General features: G+C 40.0%; 1 protein-coding gene across 2 annotated transcripts in view; it reads left to right on the top strand.

The window, feature by feature from the left end:
- Positions 1-328: 328 nt before the first annotated feature.
- Positions 329-21610, top strand: part of FMO5 (flavin containing dimethylaniline monoxygenase 5) — a 33282-nt gene continuing 12000 nt past the window's right edge. Inside the window, exons 1-5 of one of the 2 annotated variants that reach the window (XM_055312643.1) lie at positions 329-471; positions 894-1066; positions 16502-16690; positions 19561-19723; positions 20504-20646. In XM_055312643.1, the coding sequence (XP_055168618.1) occupies positions 932-1066; positions 16502-16690; positions 19561-19723; positions 20504-20646 (630 nt within the window). In that variant the 5' untranslated portion in view covers positions 329-471; positions 894-931. Of the gene's footprint in view, positions 472-618; positions 655-893; positions 1067-16501; positions 16691-19560; positions 19724-20503; positions 20647-21610 lie in introns of those variants that run through there. The other variant, XM_055312644.1, reaches the window with a different exon arrangement.

The following is a 21610-nucleotide window of genomic DNA, read 5'->3' as shown; positions in this document are numbered from 1 at the left end:
TTATTGAAAGTATCTGTTTGTGTTTGGTCTTCTCTGCTAAACTATAAGCTCCTCTAAGTAGAAATTCCCTGAACCCCAGCAGCCAGTTTAGAGCACCAGTGTTTTAAGTAAATTCCTATCAGCAGCCAGCAGCCTGGAACCAAAGAGCCAATCTGTGAGGTGAGAGTGGGGTGGAGATGGAGATGAGGGCACCGGGATCTGTTTTAACACATCCTCTGAAAGGTAGGTGTTCTCCATTTAAGCTTTTAGAGCAAGACTTGCTTTGAGTCTGTTGCTAGTTCCCCGTTCACCAGGAGGAGTTTGTCACTTTAAGGCAGATACCAGGAAGTTAAAAGTGCATACTCTGGAGCGGGGAGGGACCAAAACACAGGGTTGCTCTGTCTCTAGAGAGGGTAGCTGAGCATCCGGGCAACTGCAACCCAAAAACAGAGGTTGTAGGATTCTTTTCTGCCCAAAGCAGTTTTGCCTCAGGTAATAGTCTCACTGGGGGAGGGAAGGGGTGCCGCTGAGTGGCAGGGCTTTGGCTGAAAGGAGGTGGAGACGAACAGCTCCCTGCCATTGGCTGTTGCTGTTTACACTTTGTTGCTTTATATTTCCTCAACAAGAGCCAAAAGTGCAGATTAGCCTCTGGATGGCAGCTGAAGGATCAGCCAGGTGCTGCGGGAAAGGCAGTGAGGCCACCACAGCAGGGCTTTCGAGCTCCTGGTCTCTCAGATGCAGGGCCCCCATATCCCTTGCGTAGCAATTCCCTATGGTTAGGGGGACCCCAGAATCTGACTTCTCCCAAAGCACTTGTCCCGGCATTTATCTGGAGGATGCCATGGCCAAGGTCTTTCTTTCCTGACATGTGTTATATGCTTTCTGTCTTTTGTCATTTTTTTTTTTTTTGACAGATTACATTGATCCAGCCTGGTGAAGATATCTGGAGACCATGACCAAGAAAAGAATTGCTGTGATTGGAGGAGGTGTTAGCGGGCTCTCCTCTATCAAGTGCTGCCTAGAAGAAGGCTTGGAGCCAGTCTGCTTTGAAAGGACTGATGACATTGGAGGGCTCTGGAGGTTCCAGGTAAGTCTCCTGGTTCTTTAATACTTGGAACCCTTACTGCTACTACATGCCCAGCAGGAGTGTTAGTCTGAAACCTCAGGAGCATCCCAGGTGTAATTTGGAAGGGATCCCCTTTGTGAAGGGCAGAGAGAGACCCAGAAAAGAGGCAGCCACTCCAGGTTGATAGGTGGCAGGCTTATCTTATTTATTTATTTTTTTATTGAAGTTTGATTTGCCAACATATAATAGTATAACACCCAGTGCTCATTCCATCAAGTGCCCTCCTCAGTGCCCATCACACAAACCATGAGGTGGCAGTTTTAAATAAACAAAGGAACTTACATGTGAGGCTTGTTGTGGGCAACCACAAGGCAAGTAGATCTCCACACCTGCCATTTTAAAAACTTTTATATTACAGGCTGTAACTGGGTTCAATCAGCACCATCCACATGGTCTCACCACCACCCCACTAGTAAGGCAAGTAGAATGTACATTCCAAGAAGTCTCTGAGGGCCCAGCTCTTGGGTTAACCTGTGGTCACATCCTCTTGATGACCTTCCCCCATCATGTCACCTCTCCTGACCAGCTTTTACAATGTCACACAACCTCCTCTTCTACAGTGTCCCCTGAGAAGTAAGCAAGGGGTTTTGCTATCATGGAGGTGGCCCATTTGGTGTCTGTCTGTCTGTGTGGTAGTCAGATACCACAGCAATAGGGTAGGCACATGCAAAAGAAAACAAAGATGAAGGTAATGATTCCCCAAACAATATTTTTCCACCAAGAACCCCACGCTCCCAACCACTGATTTATTAAGTTCGCTAACTGGGGGTTGGATCACTCAGGGTATTCACAGATGTTCTCATGTAATTTAGTAAAGGTGACATATTAGCAGATTCCTCAGGTATGAATGCACAGTGTTCTGTTTGGATAATGGCATAGGTGCCTCCTTTTGAGGCAAAAATAATGCCCAAAGCCATTCTGTTTTGGAGGACAACTTTTCTCACTAGAGATATTTCATTATTCAGTAAGGACCAGTTTTATTGGTTATCATTTAATGCTTGCTGGGTGAATTTACTAAGGGCTTAAATATGTACTATAACATCCACCGAGCCAGTGGAGGAAACAATGACAGTAGCCAAATAATCCATGTCAGTGAAAGACACAGCATGCCCATCAAGCCTTGAAGTGAGGGAAATTGGCAAATATTGTTACCATGGATGGGGAGAATTCTCTCCTATGCAAAGGGAAAACCCAGGGCACAATGGTTCAACCATCTAGGTAGGAGCCATGACCAAAAATTTGTCCCACACAACCACTAGACCCCTTTGGGGGCTACCTAATAAATACCTGGGTGGTATGACCAGTTAGTGCCAAACCAGTCATTGTACTTTAGTATGACAGAGTGACTGACTACATAGTTCCAGTGATATCCATCTTATATTCCTGGTGCAGTTTTGTTGATTCTGTTTAGAATGACTTTTTCTTCCCAACATAGGGATGCCTGGGTGAACACATCCATAAAGCCATCCCAGATCTGACTCAATGATGGCATTTCTAGGACCCTCCCAGTTAGCGGGCTAATGGGCTACCTGTGTAGTTTGGTTGACAGAAAAAGATCCATGCCCAGAGTTATTGATAGTCTTTGCCACAGGCCAGGTTTCTGGATTAGTATTTTAGTATATCTGGAGAGTATTAGTATTATCAGATGAACCAAGAATGCTAACCCTAGCTTATTCTTCCTTAATGGACTGCTTTAGGGCCTTTCAGTTTCTTTCTTGGAGGAGTGATACTCACCATGGCAATCCCGAAGAACTAGAGAGGGGCAGCTGCCCACATAGCTATCAGTTGGATTGATTTCTTTGTTGGACATAGGAATGAACCCACTGTAGAAAGGAATTCCATCAGGTGCCTATCCTGTAACTGGATACCAAAGGAGCCTCAGAGTTTAAGGTCAAAGAGATATTTAGTAGGAACTTGTATGGGGAGGTGTTTCTCTGCTACAAGAATGGCAAGGCCTGATCTTTAGATGTTAGTGTGGCTACAGTTTTAGGAATTTGACCAGGTCACATATACCAACCATGTTGGCCAGGGGAGGCAGCACTCTCAGATGTGAGTTGGGATAGGGGTGGGATATGCCAGACCAGAAATCCCCGTCTTCTCCCCCTCTTTTCAACAGATCTAGCTTGTAGTAGAGCAGTGGGATCCCAGTGGAAATTGAGTAGTTCCTCCTTACCCAGGAGTACGAAGCAACTCACCTATCCCAGCAGAATTTCTCACTGCAAATTTCAGTAGATAATGCCTTTCTCAGGGTTTCGTGTTCTCAACAGCACAGCATGCTGATCCTTGGTGAGCATTGGGGCAATGTCTGGGTTCTGCAACCTCCATACCTTTACAGTATTGAGTGCCTTAGCAGGGCCACGGCACTGGGGCCAGTCTGGCATATGGGGTAATAGGACTTACTGGTTGATCATGCAAACATGTTAAAGTCTGAGACAGTACTTTAGTCTACTTGGCCAAAATGTTTTCACATGGTAGTAATTTCATCTCTTCCTATAATATTCCTTTTCCTTTCTACCCACTGCTGCTTGGGGGATCTAGGGGAGCTGGAATCTCCATTTGCCATCATGACTTTTGCCCAGTCTTGCACATCATGACCTTTGAAATGGGACCCCCCCACCCCCCCACCCATCATGTCTTACTAATGAGGGTATCCATACATGGTACTCAGCTTCTATAATCCACTAACAGTAGCAGCCTGGTTTACACACCAACAGGGAAAGCTTGGGTTAGGCCAGATGCAGTGTCTGCACAAACCAGGGCATACGTATAACTTTTACTCCGAGGGAGGGAGGCAGTATAATCAATTTGACAATCTCTCCCTGATTGAGAACGCTGATGGGTAGCTCCAAATTCCTTGGTAGATGTGTTTGGTTTTGTTTAGAACATACAAGACATGCTGTTACTGCATTAACTTGAGTCACTATAGTTCAAGGGCAGTATAAACTAGGGTATCAGCTTCCTGATTGCCAGGGGATGTCAGTGCTTTATAAGCAGGGATCTAGAAAGTAGTGAGTTATACCTCAGGCTCTTATAGGTGGACCAAAATGTCTTTCTACATATTCTAATCCCCACAAGGGCTCATTCATGATCATCTAACCCTTGGCTTCCCAATGTCCAAGCCATAGGTTCCATCCCTTTAGAACAGGCCAATTATCAGTGCAAAGAGTTAACAAGGGAGTAACAGCCAAACTCATGAATGATGGATCACCAGCCAAGATCTCCTGAGTTCAGACCACTGGCTACTGTACTTTGTTTCGATTTCCATCCAGATAGTGTCATTGTTGGATTGAATAGTGACTGCAGTCCTCTGGAAGGGATTACCCTGACTAGACCCATCTGTTTACCAGGCATCAGCTGGAATTTCCTCACTCCCTCCTTACAGGCTACAGCAACACAACAGGTATACGGGCAGGGGCATCTGGAGGATCTACATATTCCACAGGTCATAGTAGCACCTGCATTTCTAGTAGGCTGGTGGATAGGATGCTCTTCTGCTGCAAATAGGCATGTCACTTCATCACAGAGGGAATCTGAGCTGTGGCAGAGGTGGGTCAATGGAACGTATTCTCATCCCATCCCTTGAAGGGCAGAGAAGTTCTTAGCACAATGCACTATTCCTTAGTGAGAGGCTAAACCAGGAGGGGTCCTTTGTATACTGATAGAAGCTGGTGCTCTACGGTGGTAGATAGGTTTTTGCCCTCTTTTAGAGCTGAGACCAGAATCCTAGGAGTACTCTCTCCTTCTCTAGTGCTAGTGCCCAGTTCACATATTCCAGAGTCGCAGAAACATCTAATTCAGATAGTAGTCCTGCTGGGGAGATGCCCAGAACCATAACTTGCTTTACTAGTATTTTGGCCTTTTCAAAGGCAGCTTGCTGCTCTGATCCCCAGTTCCACATGTGCCCTTTCTTTACCAAGTGACTGTAAAAGGAATGGGGGCACTGTGCCAGGTGGGGTATAAAAGTCCTCCAAAGTCCCCAAAATCTTAGCATCTTGTTCACATTCTTAGGGGCTGGGTAGGCTTGCACCTTATCAATCACAGCTTCTGGAACAACACAAGTCTTACCTAAGCAAACAACTCTCAAAAATGTTATAGTAGTTCCTTTACCATGAATTTTCTATGGATTCACTGCCTATAGTCTCTCTCACATATGCTCCAGCAAAGCCTCCAGGGTGCCCTGCAGCAAAGGCAAATCTTCCCATGTCAACATTATATCATCATTGTAATGGATCAATTTTAGTGATGTGGGGAAGGAAAACAGGGCAGGTCCAGGCTAGCATTCCATGAAATATTGTGGGGCTGTGCAGGCAACCTTGGGAAAGCACACAAAATACCCATTGTTGCCTCTCCCATGTAAATGAAAATTGATCTTGTGACTCAGTGGTCAGGGATATACTGGGAAAAGGCATTTGCTAAGTCCAGCACAGCATAGTACACTCCTAGGACTATGGCCCAGGTATCTAAGATGGTGGCAGTGTTGGGCACAGCTGCATGGATGGGGAGGGACTACCTTGTCCAGTTCTCAGAGTGTGCTGTCATCCACCATGATTTGATCTTTTTTGTTGTTGTTGTTTGTTTGTTTGTTTGTTTGTTTGTTTGTTTTACTGGCTATTTGCAGTTTGGGACTGCTTATCCTATTTCCTATGCCCTCCAGGAAATTTATATAGACAATTACCACTCTACAGAGATGACAGGCTTACTGGTTACTAATTGACACTTCCCTTCAGCACTGGTTTGATTACCCACAGGTAGAATTCACTGATGGAGATTTGCCCAAGAGCAGGGGAAGGGTGTGGAGCCTCCAGTTGCCTGAGTCCAGCTTGCCAGTCAACTGGTGGTCACGTCCTCTTGATGACTTCCTCCAACAATGAGATATTTTATCTTGTGTCAGGAAATATGATGGGCTTAACAGTGATCAAATTTGCTAGAATTGAGCCTGCTGACCTCTTCTCAGAGCCATCACCTCAGGTTCTGTTCAGGTTTTTCTTTCCCTAGGCTAGCAGCAAAATGGGACATAGATATCCCTTGTTTGTCCTTTACTGATATCTGTGAAAATGAAAATGGCACAGTGATCATTTTCACTTAATGAGTTTTGCTGCTATCTGAAAGAGGGTAAACAATCTTGGGGGGAGGGCGGAGTGTAACAAGATAACAAACATTAGAAAATGTAGAGTGGTTAGAAAATTTAGAGTGGTTGCTCCTGGTCTGCATTAGTAAGTGTCTAGAATACTTGCTTACAACTCCTTCTAGGGATTCCCCCTTTTCAGTTCTCTCTGACCTTCTGGTCTTCTCTTTTCTCCTGACTCTCTCCCTACCTCCCTCTCTCCCACTCTTCCTTCTCTCTCTCTTTTTCTTCCTTTCTTTGAATTCTAGTTCAATTTAAATAATTCTATAATAATCCTGTCCTTGAATAGAATATAAAATCTGGCTGTCTTCTTTGCTTTGAACTTTTCTTTCCCTTGAAAAATCAAATCGGTAGTTCCAGGGCCTGTCTTCAGAAGAGGGCAGAGGGCACCTGCAACTGGTACTTCTTGTCCTTGTATTTATTCAGTTTTAAAGTTGAGTTATTAATACATACATCCAGCCCTGCAATTTGTTCCTGAGTTTAGGTATCATCTACTTAAAAGATGATTAAGCTAATTATATGCCAAAGAATTCCAACCTCCTTTATTGAACTTCAAAGTGGCAGGCATTCATTGGGTTTGCTTTTAAACTCGTTTTCTAAACCAATGAGTGGTATTAAGGTATCCAGATGTGTTTTGTGTTCTGTACAAATGAATATAGCATTGCTCAGCCACTTAAAAAATGCCCTCAAGCAGAGCGCATGGGTGGTTCAGTCAGGTGAGCGTCTGACTCTTGATTTCGGCTCAGGTCATGATCTTAGGGTCATGAGACGGGGCCCCACATTGGGCTCTGTGCTCAGTGCAGAGTCTACTTGAGATTTTCTCTCTCTTTCCCTCTGCCCCTCACACTCGTGCACTCATTCTCTGTTTAAAACTACATAAATGGCTTCATAGCATCCCCTAGTTGAATACCATGACAGTCCTTTTGCAACTTGGCTCTGTTGGGGGGAACAAACTCTATTTGACAGTAGTCCTTACTCAGTCCTAGAGTGAATACCTCCTGGCAGTACCCCCATGCCTCATCTGGGGCATGAACTGAAAAGGCTGTTAATTAGTTTTGGTAATTAATATAAAATTATACTTTTGAAATCTAATCACAACATAGTATAGAGATTAAGAGCACAGTCTGAGTTCAAATCCCAGGTCTGTACCTAAGAGCAGCGTGACCTTGGGGAATATCACTAGATCTCTGTGTTCTTTAAGGAGATAATAATAGCACTCACCTCATAGAGTTACTGCAGGGAGTAAGTGAATGGATAATTATGTCGATCACTAATAACAGTGCCAAGTGTACAGCAAGTGCCACATGTCATAGTTATTTTTTTTTTAAGATTTTGGTTTTTTTATTCATGAGAGACTCAGAGAGAAGGACAGAGCCATAGTCAGGGGGAGACTGATGCAGAACTCAGTCCCAGGATCCTGAGATCACGACCTGAGCCAAAGGCAGGAAGACTTGTTCAACCACTGAGCCACCCAGGCATCTCTGCAATTATTATTATTCCGTAGGCCTGGGGTACGGCCCATGCATTTGGTGTCTCTAGAAAGTGTCCTAGCCAGGTTTGCTGATAACTTATCAGCCAGTGAAATCAGTTCAGGTCCCCTTTCTACCTGAGTATCAGGTTTCTGGTTTTTTGACTGCAAAATGGTTTAAACTTGTTCTCTGTTAAAAATGGGATTTTTTTCCCCCTGAATATCCACTTGGCAAAATTTCAACACCATATGAACTGCTTCTTTGAAAATCAATAAGCTATATTTTGTCATGACGCTCTGACTTCTGTTAAGACAGACTACATCTGTGTCCATTATATTATATATCATATGTAATATATTTTACACACATCTATATACATACATACACATGTGTACAACTACACTCCTGTATTTCTAGAGTCAAATGTGATGTCTGACAGGTGTTAGGTGCCAAATATATTTATGTTTTATAAATAAATCCTCAAGAGACCAAATGTCTTGAGGGGCTGCTTAGAATCCTTGTGGAAATAGAGACCTTCATTCTCACATATTCCACAGTTACACAATGTGGATCCTGAGGTATATAAACATCCATTAATTTTGGATTAAACCTGCTTTATGTGCTGATGCTGTGTTCCTTAAGAATTTCCTCTGAGGGGCAGCCTGGGTGGCTCAGCGGTGTAGCGCCACCTTCAGCCCAGGGCGTGATCCTGGGGACCTGGGATCGAGTCTTCCATCAGGCTCCCTGCATGGAGCCTGCCTCTCCCTCTGCCTGTGTCTCTGCCTCTCTCTCTCTCTCTCTCTCTCTCTCTCTCTCTCTCTGTGTCTCTCATGAATAAATAAATAAAATCTTAAAAAAAAAAGAATTTCCTCTGAGATCTGCTGCTCTACCACCCCCTGGTTTGTTATTTGAGGTCCTTATAAATAATAATAATTATAAGTTCTCAAGACATTGATTTCAGTTAGTTCTTGTCTCCTCGTGAACACATCAGAGTGACGGTGGAAAGTAGTGCTAATGTGAAACATACCATTTTGACTTTTCATACTTTAATATTACTTTATGAGTGAAAGAACTTTAACATGATAAACCCCTTATGAAGGCTGAGGATTTAATAAGTATTTAATGCTGGAAAATATTTTTTTTAATTCTGTAATCAACCTGAATTTTTTAAATCCTTAAAGCATACCAAAACAGAGCTTCTCAGACCTTAATATACATAGGAATCACTGGTAATATTGCCAAAATATACATCCTGATTCCTCAATCTGGAGTGCTGCTAAGATTCTGAATTTCTGATAAACCCCTAGGTTACACCAATGCTGCTGATGTGAGAACTACTTTCCCAGTAGTAAAGCTCTAAAGATGGGGATCCCTTGGTGGCTCAGCGGTTTAGCGCCTGCCTTTGGCCCAGGGTGTGATCCTGGAGTCCCAGGATTGAATCCCATGTCAGGCTCCCTGCGTGGAGCCTGCTTCTCCCTCTGCCTGTGTCTCTGCCTCTCTCTCCCTCTCTCTGTGTATCTCATGAATAAATAAATAAATTAAAAAGTCTTAAAAAAAAAAAAAGCTCTAAAGAGTATTATGTTAGGGGGCACCTGGCTGCCTCAGTCAGTGGAGTGTGTGACTCTTGATCTCATAGTTGTAAGTTTGAACTCCACGTCAGGTGTAGAGCTTACTTAAAAAATATAATCTTTGGAAAACAGAGCATATACAAGATAATATATGAAGTGGATACAGGATAATATAAGATGTGGCATGTTAATTTAAAAGATAAAATGAAAACAAAATGCAATATAAATTAAGCAGGTGACTAGGTTTTAAAAAATTCTTATTAACTCTCTCCCTTCTAAAAAAACAAACAAACAAACAAACAAACGAACGCAAAACCACTTAGAAGAGGGTGGAGAGCAGTGGTTCTCAGCACTGGCCATACTTTAAAGAATCGCCTGGGGGAATTTTAACAAATAATAATGTTAGTCCATCCAGAAATTCTGGTGTGATTCTGGCTTATGGTACCAATAAAGCTCTTTACTACTAATGTCCCCTGTGCAGCTGATATAGAGACTTTTGCCCTATAGTTTTTAAACCCAGCTCTCCCAGTTGATAAATGAGGATGACATGCAAAATCAGTACCAGTTTGCTGGACTTTGGACTTTGTTAGATGCTGTTGAGATAGATAAACTCCTGCCACTGTCCTCAAACATTCTGCAGTTTTGCTGAGAATGTGTGGAGAAAAGACTTTTGAGGTTGATGGGATGAGCTCTGATGCCCTGAGCTTTCCGGGGCCTGCACACTACCTCTTACCAGCAGATCTCAACTTTGTCTGCATATTAGACAAGGAGCAATTAAAATGGGGTCTCTAGGAGTGGGGATGAGGCATTATGTTACTGTTGATTTTATAGTTCCCCGGATTATTCTAATGTGCAGACAAGGTTGAGAACAGTCCTAAAGCTTCTGTCCCATGGAATTCTGAGTCTGTCAAAGGAACAGAAGAGCAGTAATGCCCCTGTTCTCTTTTCTTGTATGAACTTCCTGCTCAAATGTGTGAATCATGTGCTCAGGCAGGAAATACAAGCAAGGTGCATTTGTACAGGGCAGATTTATTAATTGATTGTAGGAAAATTTAAAACCCAGGAGCAGCAGCTTTTTCTACTTTCTGACCCAATACTGTTCTGCTCCTATTCTCTTTTATAAAAATCAGTGAGTTGACACAGTGGTAAACACTACCTAGGATCCAATCAAGTATTTGGAAGAGCTTGATGGTGTTTATTGACACAAGAAAACACTTTGCTGTATCAGTACTGTGAAAAAGAATATAAATATATGAGTTTTGCTACAGGGCTAAAATCTGTGATTCATTTAGCTCTGTGACTCCAACAGACCTGCTCTACAAAGTGTGGTTCTGCTCCTTATACTCAACTTTGAACCTCTGGAAGGCAAGGACAAACTAAATAGTGTTTTTATTACAGAATGACTTTAGAAATATCTGTTGAATAAATGAATGAAATAAATTTCAGAAGGTAGGAACATATCTACCCTTACCCCCATAAACATCTTAGTTCCAAAATGAGCCTGCCACTCATTCATTTTAATTTCTTTAAGAAATGTGTTATGTGCAAATATGTTTAAATAAACTTTTAATTTCAGAACAGTTTTAGACTTACAGAATTATTAGGAAAATAGTACAGAATCCCGAAATACATGACACCCAACGTTTTTTATTAATATGATACATTTATCATAATTAATGAACCAATACTAATAGTTATTAGCTAGAGGTCCATATTCTATTCACGTTTGCTCAATTTTTTTCTGATGGCCCTTCCTGTATCAGGATCCCATCCAGGATACCACATTACATTCAGTTGTCATGTCTTCTTGTGACTATGACAATTTCTCAGACTTTCCTTGTTTTTGATGACCTTGACAGTTTTAAGGATTATTAATTATTTTATAGAATGTCCCTCAGTTAGGATTTGTCTGATGTTTTTATCATGGTTAGACTGGGGTTATGGATTTGGGGGCAGAAGACCATAGAGATACAGTGCCATTCTCATCATATCATATCAGTAGTACTATAAATATGACTTTTCACTATTGATATTAACCTCGATGACCTGGCTTGAGATGGTTTTTGTCAGGTTTTACCACTGTAAAGTCACTCTTCTTTTTTTCCCCCCTTGCTATACTGTACTCTTTGAAAGTCACTATGCGCAATACATACTTAAGGTCAAAGCGGGCTTTTCTAGGCATTTGTCCTTCCATATAAACTTTAGAATCAAGTTGCTAATAGCTAAAAACATGTTGGGAAGAACTGACATCTTAATAATGTTGATTCCTTCTATCTATAAGCACAGAATCTCTTTCTATTTATTTAGATCCTTGATTTTTTTCATCTGTGTTTTATAGTTTCTGCATATAAATCCTATACATATTTTATTAGATTTATATGCATAAATATTTCATTTTGGGGGTATTATTGTAAATGGTATTTAAAAAAATTTAAATCTAATTGTTCATTTCTGGTATATAGGAAAGCAATTAACTTTATACCTTAACTTTGTATCTTGCAACCCTGCTATACTTGCTTATTAGTTCCAGGTTGTTGTTGTTGTTGTTTTAAATTCTTTGGGATTTTCTACATAAACGTGTCATCTGTGACTAAAAATAATTTCATTTCTTCATCCCAATCTGTATACTTTTATTTCCTTTCCTTTTGGGGAGGGCTTTAATGCCACTTTACTAGTTAGCATGTTTTTATTTAAATTTCAGTTAGTTAACATACAGTGTAATATTTTAGGTATACAATATAGTGATTCAACACTTCCATAAAACACAGTGCTCATCACAACAAATGCACTCCTATCCCTAATACCATTTCACCTATTCTCCTACCCACCTCCCCTTTTGGTAACCATCAGTTACCAAACCATTAGTTTGTTCTCTATAGTTAAGAGTCTGTCTCTCTTTTTTTTTCTTTGTTCATTTGTTTTGTTCCTTAAATACCATGTATAAATAAAATTACATGGTATTTGTCTTTCTCTGACTGATTTATTTGCTTAGAACTAGAGTTCTAGGGGATCCCTGGGTGGCTCAGCAGTTTAGCGCCTGCCTTTGGCTCAGGGCACGATCCTGTAGTCCCGGGATCGAGTCCCGTGTCAGGCTCCCGGCATGGAGCCTGCTTCTCCCTCCTCCTGTGTCTCTGCCTCTCTCTCTCTCTCTCTCTCTCTCTCTCTCTCTCTCTCTCTCCATCTATCATAAATAAATAAATAAATCTTTAAAAAAAAGAACTAGAGTTCTGTCCATGTTGTTGCAAATGGCAAGATTTTGTTCTTTTTTATGGCTGAGTAATATTCTAATATTCCATTGTATGTATATATACCACATCTTCTTTATCCATTCATCAGTTGATGGACACTTGCATAGTTTGGCTATTGTAGACAATGCTGCTATAAACATTGGGGTGCATGTATCCCTTTGAATTAGTATTTTTGTATTTGGGTAAAAACCTAGTAGTGCAATTGATGGGTCATAGGGTAGTTCTATTTTTAACTTTTTGAGGAACCTCCATACTATTTTCCCCAATAGCCAAAGCAACCTTGAAAAAGCAAAACACAGCTGGAGGCATCACAATTCCAGACTTCAAGTTATATCACAAAGCTGTAGTAATCAAAACAGTATAGTCCTGGCACAAAAATAAACATATAGATCAATAGAACAGAATAGAAAACCCACAAAGATACCCACAACTATACGGCCAATTAGTCTTTGACAAGGTAGGAAAGGATATCCAAAGGAAAAAAAGTCTCTTTAACAAATGGTGTTGGGGAAATTGGACAGCAACATGCAAAAGAATGAAACTGGACCACTTTCTTACATTAGACATAAAAATAAATTCAGAATGGATGAAAGACCTAAACGTGAAACATGAAACCATAAAAATCCTAGAGGAGAACACAAGCAGCAACATTTTTGACAATGGCCATAGCAACTTCTTTCTAAATATGTCTCCTAAAGCAAGGAAACAAAAGCAAAAATAAACTATGATAACTTCATCAAAATAATAAAGCTTCTGTTCAGCAAAGGAAACAATAAACAAAATAAAAAGCAGCCTACAGAATGGGAGAAGATATTTGCAAATGACATATCTGATAAAGGGGGAGTATCCAAAAATCTATAAAGAACTTATTAAACTCAACACCCCAAAAGCAAATAATCCAATTAAAAGTGGGCTGGAGACACAAATAGACATTTTTCCAAAGAAGACCTACCTATGGTCAACAGACACATGAAAAGATGCTCAACATCACTGATCATCAAGGAAATACAAATCAAAACTACAGTGAGATATCACCTCACACCTATCAGAATGACTAAAACAACAACACAAGAAATAATAGATATTGGTGAAGATGTGGAGAAAGGGGAACCCTCTTGCTTTGTTGGTGGAAATGCAATCTGGTACAGCCACTATTCCTTTTCTTGTCTTATTATACCAACTAGGATTTCTACATGTTGAACAGGAATGGTGAGAGAGGACATCTTTGTCTTGTTCCTAATTTTAAGGCAAAAATTGTCCATTTTATCACTATTAAGTTATGATGTTTAGCTGTAGGTATTTTGTAGATTTTTTTATTCAAATTGAGGAAATTTTTCTCTAAGTTTGCTAGAGAGAAGGAGAGCATATGTATGGTGAGGAGGGGCAGAAGGAGAGGGAGAGAAAGGATCTCAAGAAGACTCCTCATTTTAAATCATGAATGGGTGTTCTATAAACAACATTTCAACAAAAACAAAAGAAAAATACTACCTCCTTAATAAATCAACTTGTTTTTCCTATTTTCAAGTTCTATTGACTTAAAATTTAAAAAATGTAAGCAGAACCAGCTGACAGAATAGAGGTTATACAACATATAAGTATATAAACATGGGTGAACATAGGTAGTATACAATTGCCCCATGCAGACATATTTTATATATTTGGTGATGAGAATGTGAATTTAACTTTGTAATATTACTTTTTTATGAGAAGTTATATGTCTTTTTCAGTGTTCCTACATAGATTTGAAAATTATAGTTTAGGTATCTCCAAATTCATTTTCCATAGTTTAGTCATTAATTCATTTCAAAGCATTTATTGAACACCCAATATATATCAGGTACTATACAGATGGTAGAGACACAGAGAAGAATAAGATATATATCCTATCTTCGGGTACCTCACAGTCATAATACAGTGTTAAGTTTAAGTTGCCTTTGAGAGCTTGAACATGAATGGGACATCTGACTCTTTGGGGAAAAACAGGTAAGTCTTCTCCAAAGAAGTGCCATTTGATGTGATTCTGGAATGATAGATAGGGATTTTTCTAATGAAGAAACAATAATACGTACTTTTAAAGTTTAAAGTTGTGAAGGAGCCACCCACTTGAACCCCTATCCCTAGACCCGACTTTAGTTACCAGTCACAAATTCAGGTTGTAACTTGTACTTCTGACTAACCAGCTATAAATCAGAGGTTCCCACAGCACCCTCCTTGGGTTTGATTAATTTGCTAGAGTGGCTCACGGCACTCAGAAAAACCCATTTACTCACTAGATTACCAGTTTATTATAAAAGGATGTAACTCACAGCAGCCAAATGGAAGAAATGCATACATAGGACAAGGTATGGGGACAGGGGACAGAGCTTCTGTGCTCTTTCAGAGTGCCCTACTTTCTTCATATCTCCTCAGCTTCACCAACCTGGAAGTTCCTTGAACTCCATGTTTTCCAGTTTTTATCAAGGCTTCATTACGTAGGCATGGTTGATGACATTATTAAATCATGGCCTTGACAGTTTATTCAACTTCCAGCCTCTCTCTCCTCCCCAAAGTTCAGGGTGGAGTAACTGAAAGTTCCAGCCCTCTAATCAACTTGGTTGGCTCTTTTTTTTTTTTTTTTTTTTTTTGAGAGAGAGAGAGCATATGTATGGTGAGGAGGGGCAGAAGGAGAGGGAGAGAAAGAATCTCAAGTGGACTCCCCACTCAGCTGGAGTCCAGTGCGGGACTCAATCTCACAACCCTGAGATTATGACCTGAGCCAAAAATCAAGAGTTGCATACTTAACTGACTGAGCCACTCAGGTGCCCCTTGGTTGGCTCCTTTGGCAATCAGTCCCTATCCTTAAGTGGTTTCCTAAAGTCACCTCATTAACACAACAAAAGACATCTTTATCATTCTTAACATGTAGGAAACTCCAAGGGTTTGGGGAGCTAAGAGTCAGGAACTACGGGCAAGTCCACAAAAATATGCAAAATGTATACAAAGACCAAATACATAGGAGAGATACATTTTGGTTGTCTGAATGACCAAACATATATTTCTTATAAGTCACAATATCACAGGCATTTAGCTTATTTCTTTTCTATAAATAATGCAATCTTTAATAGCATTTAACATAACTTTGTCTACTTTGCTGAATTTTTCTTAAAAAGGCTGAGTAAATTTCAGGGGTTTTCATATACTTGCGACATTGCTCTCCAGAAAACATTGTACTAACTACACTCTCCAGCATACATTCCCATTTCATAAGTTTCTGTTTGTCCTAACACCGACTAACAGTCTTTTAAATGAGTAAAAATGAGGTGACATGGCAACGTATTCTGGAGAGAATAGGAGTTAGTATAATGTTTCCTGGAGAGCAGTCTCACCAGTGTATGATGAACCTTGAAACTCACCGAGGTGTTGAAATATATAAAATATTTGTAAGACTATTATTCAGATGAGCAGTTCTCACTTGGAATCTTATGTCATTGCAATTAAGTGACTACTGAGACTGTACATCTGCTATGGTTTCTTTGTTCACATGTTTAGAACTTCAGCTGGGATAAATGGAATTTCTGGGGGCTGGCTGCACATCTCTGTATCTCAAACATGCTCTTCATTTGTCTGACTTGGGCTTACAGAATAGTAGCTTAAGGTGGTTGGACTTCTTACATAGCTGCTGATTTCTACCAGATCAAGCTAAGAGACAGAGGGCAGAAGCCGTAAGACTACTTAGAACTCTCTTGAAGGCTTTTTGGTATCATTCCAACTACATGCTGTTGGTCAAAACCAAGTCACAAAGACAACTCAGATTCAAGGGGGAAGAGACTACACAAGGGCACAAATATTGGGAGATGTGGAGGGATGTGTGTGTGTGTGTGTATGTGTGTGTGTATAACTTTTTAAATTGGTATTTTTTTCAGAAAAGTTTTTCAAATGTTTATTGACTGTTTGTAAACTGTGAAGTTAATTCTCAGGTTGCTATGTATGCTTCTTATTTAATGCAGGAAAATCCTGAAGAAGGAAGGGCCAGTATTTACAAATCAGTGATCATCAACACATCTAAGGAGATGATGTGCTTCAGTGACTATCCCATCCCAGATCATTATCCCAACTTCATGCATAACTCCCAGGTCCTCGAATATTTTAGGATGTATGCGAAAGAATTTGATCTTCTAAAGTATATTCAATTGAAGGTAGGGAATATTGTGGGTGTCTTTGTGTTCAAAGTTGTTTGTCAAATAAATGAATAATATGGTTTCATTGACCGGGGCTTACATGTAAAGAGTGATTTAATATCCCCATGTATCTATCCTATCCAGACAAAGACTCCATTTTTTTTGTCTTCTGTGTGCCTGAAATATATTCATGGAAAGGTCCATTTTCTTTTCTTTTTTTTAAGATTTATCTATTTATTCATGATAGACACAGACTGAGAGAGAGAGAGGCAGAGACATAGGCAGAGAGAGTAGCAGGCTCCTCACAGGGAGTCTGATATGGGACTCGATCCCGCATCGTGGGATCAGACCTGAACCGAAGGCAGGCGCCCAACCACTGAGCCACCCAGGCGTCCCAAGGTCCATTTTCTATATTTTAGCTACAGATCCTAGAAGCCACCCACCAGAATATTTTCATTCCTTCACTTTATACTATACTATACTATTCGATTGAAATAAAATAAATGAGGGGAAATGTTTTCCCAGTTAGAGAGGGTAATTGACAGGTATGGGAACTTTTTTTATTTTTTATTTTTTATTGGAGTTCAATTTGCCAACATATAGCATAACACCCAGTGCTCATCCCATCCCTCAGTGCCTGTCACCCAGTCACACGCACCCCCCCGCCCACCTCCCTTTCCACCACCCTTTGTTCGTTTCCCAGAGTTAGGAGTCTCTCATGTTCTGTCTCCCTCTCTGATATTTCCCACTCATTTTTTTTTCTCCTTTCCTCTTTATTCCCTTTCACTATTTTATGTTCTCATTCATTTGGGGTATGGGAAATTAAAACTTCTGAATCCACCACTTGTCCGCTACTGCTTAGCCCTTTTATGCTTTTTGAAGTACTTGCCAATGCTTTATTTTTATGTGATAATAACCCAGTGAGGTAGTTATTGGGAAGTTATTGAGGAAGCCAAGAAGTTAAGTCTTGTATAGGGGGAAGAACATTGAATTGGGGAACAAAAACTTGAGTTCTAGTCTTTGCTCTACGACTAATCAACTTGTGACTTCAGACAAGTAAATTCCTCAACTCTTTTTTTTCTTGTCTGTAAAACAAGATGATTATATTAGATCACTCCAATGCTTTCTTTATGTTGTTAAGTCTTCCATAATTTTCCATCATCTTTAACCATGGCCATAGAAGAACAGATATTTCTGACAGCTGGCAAAAAAGCCTAAATATTCTACCCTTTTTTCCCCTTGTGATGAGAACTATTAGGATTTCTTAACAATTTTCAAATATACCATACAGTAGTATTATCTATAGTCATCATGTTGTATATTATTGTATCCCCAGTACCTATTTATCTTATAACAGGAATTTTGTACCTCTTGACTACCTTCATTCAATTCCCCACCCCCACCTCCCTTCTACCTTCTGATCATTCTGCTAAATCATGTTTTTTTCTGTTTAACAATGATAATAAATTGGCAGTAACAACCTCCAAAGTAAGTAATTTATAGCTCAGTGACTTCCTTTTACTTGTTTAAACACGTTTAACAAATTTGTTACCATACTAGTCAATGGAGATATAAAAACAAAAAAAGCTGACTTCATAGCATGGTTAGTAGATATAAAAATAAAGAAAAAATTTTTCATAAATTTAACCAAAAAAAAAGTAAAGAGTCACAGGGTAATAAATGCCCAGTGATTTATATATTGTTAGCTCAGAGGAAGGGTGCTTAACTCATCAGGGCATGAGACAATAGGCCCAAGGGAAGTTTTCTTAGAGGAGATAATATATAAACTAAATGTTGAAAGGTAAGTAGGAATCTGCCAAATGAAGAAGGAATAAAAGGATGATCCACACAGAGACATGAACCTGTGTAAAAGCAAGAACATTATGGAGAAGAACTGTAAATACTGCAGGATGACTAGGGTATACAGAAGTGGTATCTCTGAGTCCACCAAGACATTATAGTCAGAGACCCTAGAACTACATAGGAACATATTCCTAATGTTTCCTTAGGCTGGACAGAATAATGCATTTTTTAAAACCTAAAAATTATACCACTGACTATCCTATCTTACAGCCTCTTTCTTTATAATTACTTGTAAAGGGATCCCTGGGTGGCGCAGTGGTTTAGCGCCTGCCTTTGGCCCAGGGCGCGATCCTGGAGATCCGGGATCGAATCCCACGTCGGGCTTCCGGTGCATGGAGCCTGCTTCTCCCTCTGCCTGTGTCTCTGCCTCTCTCTCTCTCTCTCTCTCTCTCTCTCTCTCTCTCTCTCTCTCTGTGTGTGTGACTATCATAAATAAATAAATAAATAAATAAATAAATAAATAAATAAATAAATAAAAATTTATAATTACTTGTAAAATGGGCATTAAGGGAGCCAAAGAGAGGTTCATTTTCATAAAATATGAGCCACTGGGATGTTTCTATACTCTAAGAGAGACAGTCCTATGACTCAGTCACAAGTTTAAGACTAGACAGTGAGAACAGAACTTGAGGTAAGAAGATGTCCAGGGGTCAGGAGAGGAATAGGCATTAAGTGCATGGAAGGTCTTAGAAGCACAGAAGTCCAAGTTCTGTTCAAGTGTCACATGACATCTTAGGGCATGGTCTAAGAGAACTAGTAGTTTGCACACTTCTAAAAGCAGAGGAGAGTGCAATGTTAACCTGCCAACTATTTTATTTAGCCTACTTCATAGGAGTTTTCTCACTCTGACCACAGCCCAGACCAAAAAGTTCTTATGTGTGGAATATGAAAATCAAATATCCCTACATGGGCTCTATTATGTGATATCAGCCTTGTGTAACACTCTGCAAAGAGAGTTATGTCAGGGAAGATGTCCACTGTATTGGCTGTGGTTAGTCTCCTATAGCTATCACTTTTCTTTCCAGACCACTGTGTGCAGTGTGAAGAAGCAGCCTGATTTCTCCACGTCAGGCCAATGGGAGGTAGTTACAGAATCTGAAGGGAAAAAGGAGGTACATGTTTTTGATGGAGTCATGGTTTGCACTGGCCATCACACCAATGCTCACTTACCCTTGGAAAGCTTTCCTGGTGAGTAGCCTACAAGGAAGGAGACCCTTGAACCATGCCTGTGACCTGATCTCTGAGGAATGGGAGGATTGTGGCTTGAGTGATTCCTACCTTCAGATGAGATAAGGCTAATCCTAATTCTACGTGTTCCTCTGAAAGATGTTGGGGTAACTTTGATTACTGCCATTTGGGAGATAGAAATAACATTCATTTTGGAGACAAGAGAACAATTAGAGGGCTCTATCTTCGGTTTCACAACAACCTTAGTTTTTCTAAGGATCAAAAGAAAACATGGAATTGATCCATATTAGGTTGAATAAGGACTTTTTCAGCAATCAAGGAAACAAAGATTGAGTTTCTAAGGAAGAAATGAAAACATAAAGAATTTCATTATAGTCTTTGACCTAGATTTTCATTTTGAAAAAAAAGCACTCTGTATACTCTAGAGTATATGAAAACATATATACTCCAACTGAAATGGGAGTAGGTATTTAAAGATGAAAAAACAAAGGATAAAGGATATTTTCTGCAGCAGTGTGGATTTGAGAGTCTACAAGTCCAAAATACAAACAGATCCTGAGGTAAGCAGGCTATTCATGATAAGAAAGTCACAAGGTTCTGCTCTGAGACTGCGAGAAAAGAAAATAGGCAAAAGTATTCAGAAAGGCAAGTGTGCAGTTGAGTAAAGGAAGACTATATGGAGATGTGTGCTTAAACTCTACACACTGCCAGCAAAATGAATGGTTTGACAAATGAGAGCAGATAAACCTTGTCCAATAATTATTTTCCCTTCTCTTTCAGGAATTGAGAAATTCAAAGGACAGTACTTCCATAGCCGAGACTATAAGAATCCAGAGATTTTTGCTGGAAAGAGAGTCATTATAATTGGCATTGGGAATTCTGGAGGGGATCTGGCTGTGGAAATTTGCCACACAGCCAAGCAGGTTTGAATCAGTTAATTATTTACTTTGCTTCACCAAGGAAGCTGTATGTGGACCCACCATAGAGTACGGATACCTCCACACATAGCCCATCAGTGCTAATGGCAAACAGGGCTTGGCTCTGTTGCTTCAGTTAGCAACATTATGATGATGATATGATGGAGCCAGTGTTCCCTGTTAGATTCCCATCATTTAGTTGACCTCACACTAAATAATCCCAAGGATCCCAGTCAGCTGTCTCTTCTGAGTATGCCTCTGACTTAAGCAGTTGCCTGGTTGAACGCAGCATTCAGAATGCTCCTGTTTAGGCCACCAGAAGTGCCACACTCTTATGTGAAGGAAAGCACACTGGTTTAGTGGAAGACTTTGCACTCATAGGATTTTCCTTTTCACTCCCCAATTGAAAATAGAAACACTCTAATCTTTCCAAAGAACATGGATATACGTATGAAAAGCATCCATGCTGTAGCATGCACTTGTGCAAGGAGTTCACCCCAGCCTTTACATACAGTTAGGTAACAGAATGACATTCATACTTAAGTAGTTTCTATGTCCTAGAGGTTTTTTGTTTTGTTTTGTTTTCTTGAATCATAGATTTTGAACTGGGAAGAAAATGTCTTCATTATAAATTCCCAGAAAAAGACATGTCATTGTTATATCTTGTTATTCATGTCTTTACTGAATAACTTTATTGGCAATAGGCAAGTGTCTGGTCGTTTTCCAGCAACTTTAATTAAGCTGTGTTCCTTCACAAATATGTTTTAAATGTTTTTAAATGGGAGTTTAATGCCACAACTTTGTTAAATGATTTACCCAGAAACTCCATTCAATAGCACTTCTTCTCAGTATTGTCCCCATCTATCGCCACAAAAGTAATTCCATATATTACTCCATAAATTAATTCAACCAGTTTTATCAGAAAATAGGTATATAAACAAAAAAGGGTAAAAATTTGTATGGGTGTTAC

The sequence above is a fragment of the Nyctereutes procyonoides genome, unplaced genomic scaffold (genome assembly GCF_905146905.1).
Source record: "Nyctereutes procyonoides isolate TBG_1078 unplaced genomic scaffold, NYPRO_anot_genome, whole genome shotgun sequence".
NCBI classification, from domain to species: domain Eukaryota; kingdom Metazoa; phylum Chordata; class Mammalia; order Carnivora; family Canidae; genus Nyctereutes; species Nyctereutes procyonoides.
This window is presented reverse-complemented; position numbering and strand designations above follow the sequence as displayed.